This window comes from Cydia splendana, chromosome 4 (genome assembly GCF_910591565.1).
Source record: "Cydia splendana chromosome 4, ilCydSple1.2, whole genome shotgun sequence".
NCBI classification, from domain to species: domain Eukaryota; kingdom Metazoa; phylum Arthropoda; class Insecta; order Lepidoptera; family Tortricidae; genus Cydia; species Cydia splendana.
This window is the reverse complement of record NC_085963.1, coordinates 13,998,306-14,009,996: the sequence shown is the minus strand read 5'-3', so window position 1 is coordinate 14,009,996 and position 11,691 is coordinate 13,998,306. Positions and strand designations below refer to the sequence as shown.

The 11,691-nt window shown below is 37.1% G+C and overlaps 1 protein-coding gene and 1 non-coding gene across 2 annotated transcripts; both read left to right on the top strand.

Annotated features, from left to right (window-relative positions):
* The first annotated feature begins 735 nt into the window (after positions 1-735).
* On the top strand, positions 736-817 carry Trnas-gcu (transfer RNA serine (anticodon GCU)). Its single transcript has one exon. It is a non-coding gene; the product is annotated as a tRNA-Ser (tRNA).
* Positions 818-4,308: 3,491 nt separating this feature from the next.
* On the top strand, positions 4,309-11,650 carry LOC134789967 (uncharacterized). Its single transcript, XM_063760694.1, has 12 exons — positions 4,309-4,540; positions 4,909-5,086; positions 5,338-5,492; positions 5,579-5,877; positions 6,001-6,257; positions 7,722-7,920; positions 8,284-8,559; positions 8,640-8,834; positions 9,325-9,477; positions 9,781-10,009; positions 10,853-11,043; positions 11,341-11,650. The coding sequence occupies exons 1-12, from the start codon at positions 4,314-4,316 to the stop codon at positions 11,481-11,483; spliced, it is 2,502 nt and encodes an 833-aa protein (XP_063616764.1). The 5' UTR covers positions 4,309-4,313; the 3' UTR covers positions 11,484-11,650.
* Positions 11,651-11,691: the final 41 nt, after the last annotated feature.

Sequence of the window (11,691 nt, the reverse complement as noted above, 5' to 3'; positions counted from 1 at the left end):
GTTTTATAGTCTTTTTCAACGTATAAGTACTTACTTACTTATTACCTACCTATATAAATTTACCTACTTTCCTACTTGCATACTATTGTATTGTATGATAGGTCTAATAGGACAGTAGGTAGGTAATAAAAATAAATTATTTCACATTACCTCTCTAACACACAATTTGGAAATAAGTACATACAAAATCAACTTTCTTCTATATTAAAAGAACTAGTGAAACTTAACATATCGTATATTGATATCAGCGCCATCTATGGGCGAGTTAATGTTCATCATACATTTGCATACCTATGGCGCACGTGTACTCAAAGCGCCTCAAAGCAAACTGCCTAGATGGCGTTATGCGCCGTTTAAGCGAATTGTTTAATTTAATGTTTCTTACAAATATAGGATCGTAAAACGTTCACAATAAATTGCTTTTATATGATAAATAAATTTTATGTATAAAACAGTAGAAATATTATATAATATAAAACATCAAAAATATTCTACTCACGTACCTTACTACAGTAACGTTCTAATGTTATCTCTTCTCGCTAGATGTCACTAGAAGTTAAATTCTGTATTACACGCTTGTCTAAATTTATGGTAAAATAACGTTCTATGTGGTTCTATTTTCTAAATTTCTTATGTTTATAACATTATTAAGCGTCCTATTGGCTAATATAAATAATAATATGTTATTAAATAAATAAATGGTAGTGATCCCAAAATTTGCCGGCTTGATCATATGACGAGGTGGCCGAGTGGTTAAGGCGTTGGACTGCTAATCCAATGTGCTCTGCACGCGTGGGTTCGAATCCCATCCTCGTCGATATTTTTTGTATTTTCATGTCTTGGGTTTATCGAACTGTTTGATATCACCTCGCGCGGTAAGATGCCTCGAAATGAACGCTCTAAACTAAATAATGTTTTTCGATATTGTTAAGGCTCGTCACACAGGCGCGTTTTGCGGGCGGCGCGAGAGCGGGGCGCGCCGAAAACGCGCCTGTGTGACGGAACCTTTATTCTAAGTTTAGTTTTGGTTACATCTAAGCCATCTAAGGAATAGAATAACTGTGATTTAGGTAAAAAATAAAGATATAGACGGACGGACAGACTATTAGGAACCCTTAAAAATGCTGGTTTCATGTTTTATTCATATCATAAATAATAGCATTGAGAAATACGAGTATTCAGTTTATATTTGCTATGAAAATTACAATTAAAGATTATTCTAGCTTCAGTAGTTGTAGCACTGCGTTGACTAAGGATTGCTCAGTTCTTCATTCAGCACTTATTTTAACTCTATTTTGTAGATTCCACAATATTCCATTCCCTGACGCGGATTAAGCTAAATTTCATACTTCCACAACAATGTGCGACAAATTTATCTAGACCTGATTTCCATTATCTTATCTTACACTTGATATCCTTTATTTTTACAGCCGACCTAGCATACGGTGTTGGTCGCACCTTGCGCTGATAAAGTCATTCTGCCATTGCTTTTGACGTTGGTCCCATATTGTATTGTTTTTTAATTGAATTTTACTTAATTTTGCTCATGGTGATGTGACGTGATCTCGAAAAGTTATCGATTATTATTTAGTGTAAAGTGATAAGCTTTGGATTAAGTACTACAACAGGTATCACCTTAACATATACCTAGCTTACAGAAACAGCCTTAATATGTAACACTTTAAACTCTCGCGTTTTGTACAACATATTTAATTACACAAACGGGTCTACCGCGATATAATTTCATTGTTTTTACCTTAAATTTCGACGTTACAGCTGAGTTGCACCAGATGTGGTCACGGAAAGACTTCTCAAGCTCCGTTTGTGTAATTAAATAAGCCTTAGTATGATTCTGGGTTTGTAATATTTACAGTTGTACGTATACATTATACGTATAGGTAGAATATAATTAGGTAGAAGTGTTAAAACTATGTAGGTACCTCGGAGAATAACATCAAGTAGGTACCTGCTTTGTAAAATATCGTAACATGACTCATGAGTTTGTTATTTTAGCCATGTAGGACGAACCAATATCAATCACATTGTTTAAAAAACTTTAATTCAATCAATGGATTCAAAGGTAAATAGAACGTGATTAGTATAACGGTTCTTAGCCTACAAATTGTTATCATAACTGGAGCAAGCAAATATCATAACTTGGGCAATCGTTTTTAATCTCTATTCGAATATAGATACGCCTTTTTGTTTAGATATTATGATGTACTTTTGCCAAAATTGTGTACTGCTCTACTGCTTTACTTATAATAAGTAACTATATGCAAAAATAAGTAAACACTCTGACTGTGACAGATAAAACGGAGCCTCAACCACCGAAGGTAGAAATTTAGTTTAGTTCCTGAAAATTCTAGGCAGAAATTTATTTTACTTATTTAATGTTAATGTGATTCCCCAGAAGAATATTAATAAACTGCATAAAAAATAGCATTGAAACAATCATAGAAAGTGGCTGGAAACAACCTTAAACTCAACACTGTAAAATAAAATAAATTATGTATGTCATTACAGTACCTATAGTCTGTATCTTTAGGTACTTAAATAAAATAAAAGTAAACAAACGATTTGTAAATTTTCGGGTAGTTAAACATTTATTGGTGAACCGACCAATTACAAAACCGCCTGGATCAGTCACTGAACGACCTGACTTTAACCTACATCGTGTAATGTTTTCATCTGCCCTCAACTGGTTTAACGAGCCATTTGAGGGTAGATTTTGTTTACACTTTTTTAAATACCTAAAGATACAGACTATAAACTCATACAAACCCTAATTTTGGGCTATTAAGCCGTTGGGAGTTTTACCACTATGACATTTTTTTTAACTAAGGGGTCATCCATTAATTACGTCACACGAATTTCTAGGTTTTTTTACCCCTCCCCCCCTCCTTGTCACACTTGGTCACATTTGGCAAACCCCTCCCCCCTGGTGTGACGTCACATTTCTTCAACAAAATCGGCAAATATTTATTTAATATTTCAAAACCTTGTTATTTAAATGATAATTAGCGTATAAAATAATTTAAATACATTTTCGGTTACTGATGAAGTTAAAGTGACGTCACAAACTTTATGACTCCCCCCTCCCCCTTGTCACAACATGTCACATTTTCTTGACCTCCTCCCTCCCCCTAAACGTGTGATGTAATTAATGGATGACCCCTAATAAGTACTTATTACGACGGTGAAAATATTTAAATAAATCATACTAATAGCAATAAATAAACTTAAATGTCAAAATGTAACACTAATGTAACGTAGGGTGACTACTATAGTTCTTGGGCACGACATAGTAATTGGCCTTTCCTAACAAATCAGAAAAAAAACAAGCCATTTGGAACCTTATTGTTATAAGCGGCCAATTACTATGCAGTGGCCAATAACCATAGCAGTCACCCTATCTAATGTTATTTAAAACAATTCAATTGTATGTACCTATAGTTACACGATGAAACATCCGCGACCGCTCCCCGTTACTGATAACACGTATATTCGTATAATCGCAGATGCCGAATAGAGTTCGTCATCGATTTTCTTTATCGAAAACCTCATGACCACATTTTCATTTCCGCGAATTCGGAACAAAAGACAAACATTGTACTCGCAAATGCATTTACGGATATTAAAACGGATATTGAGCAAAACGATTCCACTTCTTTTTTTGGCAGCTTCAGCCATGCAATTGCTGTGACAGTGTTACATGACCAACACATATTGCGAAATTAGTTATAGGTAGGTATGTTCTATAAATTTTAAATACAGATGTCAATCACAATGAAAAAATCAACAATGATCAACTCTAGCCAACGTGGGACTCGAACCACATCCTTGGATTGCCGGTCCAATGCGTTACCAATTCCGCAATGCATTGGACCGGCAATCCATTGGTACCTACGTCCCGCAATAGAAAAGGAAAAATATATTAAATTTATAGGTATGTTCGTACAGTCACCTGCAATAATATGTTACTCTTCAAAGGCTGCAAAAATATGTGACACGCTCTTATAGCTCTACAAATAAGGTTGTGTCAGATATTTTTGCTGCCTTCGTTGTGTAAAATATTATTGCAGGTGACTGTACATATTAACATTCTTGACAATTCGTTGGTGACTATAGCGCGATTCATAATGCTATGTCAAGAATTGTCCTAAAAACAAGTCGAAATTGCCTTCAATACAGTTAACGAAGTATTGAAGAAGTCAATGTCAGAGCCCACTTTTTTACCGAGGCCTCATTTCATGGTCCTCCTTAGTCGAAATTTAGTAATAAGTTACACCAGTCGGTATCCACAGATTAAAATGTGGTGGCTATTGCTGGCGGCCGTCATCGGCAGCGCCCACGGGCAGCTCACGGCGCAGACCAGCGTGGCTCCAGAGCTGCGGGAGTGTTACACAGACCCCACCCTCAACCGGAACAACCTGGCCCCTGCCACGATCAATGTGCTTATTGATATCATACAGAAGGTAGAAGATCACCCTAATGTCAACATGGACCTCAGGCAGATTGCGACTACATTACTACATACGTGAGTTTTCATTTATTTTTTCTCTTCATCCATCCATCCGATGCAAAAGGGAAGACATGTAAAACAAGCAAGCATCAAAAGTAACTACGAGTACTACTGTTTACCTATATAGGCAAAACGATTAGAGTTTGGCAGATACTTTTGAACGAGAACTACATACATGTATAGAGACATACCTAGATACCTACATACTTATAACATACATACAAAGCATCATACACTGTATTTGTATTTGAAATTGTCTTTAGGTGAGGTTCGGATGACGAAATGCAGCTGCACTGTTGCGACGTCGTCGTTGTTGTCGCCTCTATGACAGTCATCTTTAATTGCAATCAACCGTTTAAATAATACTTTTATTAAATTTACAGGTACAGGCAAGACGGTATAGAATATCACCAGCCGGAATCTAACTTGCTTAATTCGGCCAACATTTTGCCGTGGGCGGCTACATTCCATTCCTTTTATCGTCATAAGTTAATTTTGACGAGGTTGATTCCTAACAATCTCCAAGTATTTGAAAATACTACCCTTTCGTCACCACTAAAGGTAATTTTTGATACAGATATGTATTGTATAATAATTAACTTTTTTGTGATACTTGTTATTATGATTACTTGCTTTCTATTCGTAACCTTTCACTAAAATTCTACGTTCGTCCATAAGTCTATTACTATTTGTACTTATAACATGAACTGTGGACCGCCATCCCTCCACTTCAACTTTTCCATTCCAGTATGTATTAAATTAATTAACTCTCACGATTCGGTCGTAAAAAGCATAACTAAACTTATTTTCAGTGCGCCATTCATGCCATGCTATCGACAACTGTGGATGCAAGACTTCATGGAAATGGAAATTGCAATGAGTTCTCTCAGTACCGTGCCCTGAGGACGGCAAGACAGGTTCCCGAAGATATCGACGCAGACGTCGAAATTATAGATCCTGACGTGCTGTACGTGTAGATATTAACTATTGATGAGTTAATCTGCATTGTGTTTCATAATCTAATTAAGTATGATGCTTATTTTGTTTTTCTAGTAATACTAAGAACAAGATCGGCCAAATGAGACAATACAATCCGAAGAATGATATTGAGTACAACGATTTTAGCGGCAGCAAATCTGAACGTCAACTACTCGGAGAAAGCTTATGTCCCATACTGAGTGGTGCAGTTAAGACTACCTGGGGAGAAGTATCTGCTGGTAGCCTGATAGCAGGGATTGCCGCTGGTTCGGAAGCACAACGTGTTCCGACTCAAGAATTATCAAAGGGTTCAGTCCTTAACTACCCTAATGTCCAGCAAACTGTTTCATCATTATATGCCGCAACATTATCAGGTATGTACCTAAATGAACACATCCTATTCAATACACAAGTCAAGTCAATATAAGGTATATTAAGTGGTACAAAAATATTCTTGTCCGACCATAGATTAACAAGCGTTAAATGTATATTGACAGGCGACTTAGGCGAAGCAGTGTTGATCCAAGGAACCGAGAGAGGAAGTGCCTCAATTTCCATTGGAGCAGCTGGTTACTGGAACAGTACGCAGGCGACCAAATACTACATGCTGCGCACTCGTCAGAACATCGAAATGACGGACCCTGAGATCCGTGGCGACATAGACGGTTTTATTTTGGGCCTTAATTTAAATACTCCCCTCGGAACATACAGTTCTTTGAAACTGTCGCAATTAATCGACATGTACTACTCAAGTGTAAGTAAAATGTGTATCAAGTATCCACCTAGCATATATTATGCCCTGTATGATTTGTGTTAACCCCTGTTAACTTTACCCATTATTGCGTAATGTGGCTTAAGAGGTACATAGTTTTGCAGGGGTTAAAAAACGATCGTGCTATGTTTTTAGGTATAATACCAACCGAGTCCACTTATCAAACCTGACATTATGTTTTTTTTTCATCTAAAACCTACACAAACATACGATCGTGCTATCTCTTTTTAATACCAACCGATACCACTTATCCAAAACCGTAATTATGTCAGGATCTATCCCACAAGGCAGTGTACTCGGGTGCCTCCTATTCCTAATATATATCAACGACCTCCCTAAAATACTTGACCAAACTAGCATCCTATTTGCAGACAATATCACCATAGTTTTTCCATACTCTACACATGAAAATAACCTAAATTCTCTTTTAAACGCCACCCTCACTAAAGTAGTTGATTGGTTAAATCTCCATAACCTTGAATTAAACGTAGAAAAAACAAAGATCATGCAGTTTAAACCACATCAGAAAAGTAGCTTATCCATCAATTATAAATACAATAATCAAACCATAGATTGCGTAAATTCCTCCAATTTACTAGGCATCGAAATAGATACAAACGTAAACTGGAAACTCCATATCCAAAAAATCATATCAAAACTATCTTCATTTATATACGCTCTAAGAGAAGTAAAGAAACAAACAGATGTAAAAACCGCCTTATGTACCTACTATGCTTTTGCTCACTCCTGGCTCCGATACGGTATAGTTATGTGGGGCAATAGCACCAACTTACAAAAGAAATGCATAAGAATCCTAAGCAACATAAACCTAACAGATAGTTGTCGACCTCATTTCCGTAAACTCAACATATTAACATTAACATCTTTATACATACTCGAGATAACTAAATTCAAAAGAAAATATAACGACTTCTTTCCAGTACCAAAAGATCAGACTACCTCAAATTTACGCCCTAGAAATACAATTCCAGTTCCATTTTCAAATTTAAGTATCCATAGCTCTAGTCCATATATAATGTGCATAAAGATTTACAACAAGCTTCCAATAGATATTAAAAACGAAAATGTTGACAATATATTTAACAAAAAACTTGCAAAATATTTACTAGACAACTGTTTTTATAATATCCAAGAGTTTTTTGAAAGTTAAATTTATGTTAGGTATATGATAGAAATATAAAGATCTCATGAATGTAATATTTCCACAATTATTTATATTGCGATTAAGTTTATGTTTCGTAATATTATTGTTAGATTGTAAGTTACATAGTTAAATTGCAGTGCCCTTTCAGGGTTCATAGCTTGTTCACCATTCTAATGTAAGACCTAATTGTACCTATGAAAGCAATAAATTACTGATTACTGATTACTGATTACTGAAACCTGACCTTATGTTATTTTCATAAAAAAAATATCTGTTTACAGAACGGAGTCTTCAATCATGGTTTTAGAGCATGCAACCGTCGATCGCTAATGCAGGAGTACATCACAGCAGACAACTTAGTGACGGAAACATACACGTTCGCAGCGGCTTTAGATACTCAAATACCTTTGAGAGGAACTATCACCGGAGGATTCGACGACTTGGTCAACAGCGCCGTTACCAACTTCCAGAGTTATGCCTGTTAGTCTTGGAAGTCAATAATTACATTTCATATGATTTGCAGTATAATTCGATTGTTTCAGCGTAACGCTCCTCTAGTATTATTAGTTTTCACTTATTAAGTTTCTGCTGTTTAATACACGTTACTCTTAAACCGTTCCAAAACCGTACGCTAATCCCCAGGGGTTCCCCAGCGATCGTAAAGGGATACGCGACAAGTACCAATAATTAAATTTTCTTAAATACAAATTGGTGCTTTTTTGTCATGTGGTTCGCAGGTTGAGAAAACCTTTCTTAAAAGTCACGTTGACTCCACTCTAATACGCGTAGTAGTTATTTTTTAAGTGCGATGAAGAGAGTAATAATGGTTTTGTAATTTTACAGCTTCTACCATGAATGACCTGAACTGTGCCAGCACCGATACCGTTGCATCGAGCCATAATTATCGCCTAAAGACAAACCTTTACCTGGTAGTCGACGCCGCTTGGCAGTATGAGGTCATCTACCCAGCAGTGTCTTACCTCTTGGACTCCATAGAAGTCGGCAAATTTGGCTCCAGTGTGACACTACTGAATGCCTTTGACGGTCAAGTTGTGATCAACACGACTTGGTCTTTGGCAGACTTCCATTCTGAGTACACTCTTGCCAAACACCAATCAAGTATGTATTAACGAATTATTTTGTAACATAGGTAATTGTCAGATATGATATGTGATTGTAATTTTGCCATCTTTCCACAGTGTTCACCGGGGTAAATTTGCAGAATACATTCACAAATATCCGTACTTTTATGCAAGAGAAAATGGAGAATGAAACCTTACACAATTACGTTGGCGGCAACTCGTCGGTGCTTCTGTTCTTATTGAACAGCGGGAATCTGCAGAACGATGAATTAGTTTGGGAGCAAGCACGTATTTTGAACGAAACTGTACCTGGTAAGTTTTTTAGAAAACGGAAACTATGATAACTAGTAAAAAGGATGACTCACGCTAGACCGGGCCGGAGCTTCCGGCGCTACGTTTTCTATGGAAAGCACCACGTGATCACCGATCAGCCCTCATAGAAAATGACGTGTCGGACGCCTAGACCGGGTCGTCCTTAAATATAATAGTATAATATTGTAGTCCTAGTGAAAAGGGATACACAGCTCAGGAGTAAAAGTGCTCATATGTTATATGGAACTTACATTTTTTTCACCTGTGCTGCCTGAAACTTGTACCCCTTTTCCCTAGAGCCAAAGTAATACCAAAGACATATGTAACTTGGTATGTAATACTAATATCGCTTATACTTATGTTGTTTTCGTGGGGCTAGAACTAGATTTTCGTCTTTCGCTTGTCCCAATAAGAAGATCTAGACTATACCGTTAATAATTATTGCAAGAATTCTTATGAACTTTTATGTTCATGTAATTTTATTTTTCAGACTTGAGGATTCTATTTGCAACTTCGACGAATCAATACGATAATCTGTGGAACTTGGTCCGCGACATGCACCAGGATATCCATACAATTTCCCTAACAACCACTGTTAACCACATTGAAGCTTTTGCTTCTACGCTAAATCGTATTCAACAAGGTAATGTTGTGCTTATAGATGCTATTACTTAGTGTATACCTAATAGTTTCGTTTATTAGTAAAATCCGGTATTAATTATTCAAAGTTGTTTTCAAATAAATTTAAAATTAAGAGCTGGATTTAACCGTTTTATAAATATAAAACTGTTTAATGTAAAAAATTACATTAGTTATTTGAAAACGGGCCCTTGAATAGCCCCATTCCCATGAGAGCCAGATTGGACTTAATTGTTGGAAACATTAATTTTGTTTTAGCATACATTAAACTAAGAAGAAACTAATGATTTTTGTTATAATGTTTTAGTCGGAAGAAGAATAATCAATCCCCTCTGCGGAGCAAGATTCCCCCACGATGTGAACTCCGGGAGCAGAAGCTTCGACGATTATGTGGAGCCCGGCTACATCAACTACTACTCCATCCATCCCAATTACTTCTACACCGACGACGAGAACAGGAGGCTTCGCATTGCGCGAACAGGAGCCGGCGTGGGCAGCCTTGTTATTTGCCACTCGCGGACTTTTACTCAACCAAGGCAAGTGATTCTATTTTTTTTTTCAATAGACTTTCGGCGATGGCATTTCATTCTTAGAAAGGTAGTATTGTGTTATTGAACTCTTAAGAGCCAACGGGAGTGGTCATTTCTCCATACAAACGTACTCCTCGTTTTCCTCCGTGGTTTTTGAAGCTAGAGCAATGATTTTTTCAACACAGATTAATATTGTTAATATCTGTGTCGGACCGTTTTGCTTTTTTTGATATTTTTGGTTTTTAAGGCGCTAGAGCCCTTCAAAAATTGTGAAAATGGCCTATTTGACTATGCCGCAATGAGAGGCGTGGCATTCAAAACTGATATCAATTAGCCAAAAAAGCAAAACGGTCCGGTCCGACACAGATAATTTCATAATCATTTAGATTTCCAAATTTGGTTACGATTGGTTAAGTTTTGGAGGAGGAAACAGAGGAGTACGAAACCTCGATTTTTGAGATTTTTACGCAGGATTTTTCGCCTTGTCCTTATCGCACTACTTTTAGGTGCCGCTTCCGTTAGCGAGACGGGTATATTTACCTAAAATATTTAAAACTCTGCTCCTGTTTCGTCTTAAATGCGCCAAGAGTTGATGACGGCCGACAAAGACATGGAAGCGGAGCGTGAATCTCGCGACCTAAACACGTATGTGCCATGAATTTCACGGCGCTTACGACGTTTTGGTTGCGTGGTAGAGGTTGCGATTGCGACAATTGTTGTTTACATTAAATATTCGCTTTATAAACCTTGGATGCTTTGTATTTTTCACATAAACCATGCGTAATATACCTACAACCCGGTATTTATAAATTTTTAATCCACAACGTCTGTACGTACCTATTATTTCAGACAAAATGGCACAGCATTAGGTCTAGACGAGAACGCAATCACGTGCCAAACCATCGCCAGCACCGGCAACGTTGAGATCAGCATGCGCAACCTTTGCGACGGCTACTTCACCGTCAACTCCTGCCCCTTCCTCTACGTCTCCGTGCAGTCCACCACCACCAGCGTGTCTGCCTTCACTGCCACTTGCACAGGTAACTTGACGGAATTTCAGTTTGATGCATTAAAATGTTTCAAGTTTTAAAACTCCATTTTTTTACGGAATATATGAAATATTCTCTTGGATGCAGCTATTCGTTACGTCTAATCAACAATCTCTCATTTGGTAGAGAGGCTCTTCAGTGTCGGTATCTTCATTCGTAATTTTTTTTTTGTAATTTCTGGTTTAACTAATCATAAATATTTTTAAAATTCGCCCTTCCCCTTCCCTCAATCCTTGGTGAAAATTTTAGTAAAATACTAGCTATTAATAAATGTTATTCGTTTTACAGAAGCAGCGTGTAGATTCCCGTACAACGTGAGGTATTCCGTGCAGATCGAAAGCTTCGGCTGCTACAGCAGCTCGACCAGCATCGCCGCAAGCCTCTTAATGGTCATTTCTGCCCTCGTCATCAATTTGTTCCGATCGTCTTAGATTGAACTAACATTTGTATGCGTATTAGTTCTATTTAATACATTTTGAATTACCATGTTGTTTAGAGAGTAGATTAAGTGAATTTATGTTTATTTTAGTCATCTTAGTTACCAAGCTGCCATACATTTGTTTGCTTTGAGAAACAAGGAATCGCAATGTTCGAACTAGTTGTTTGACTACTATGTAACTCCGATCCCACCTAAGAGTT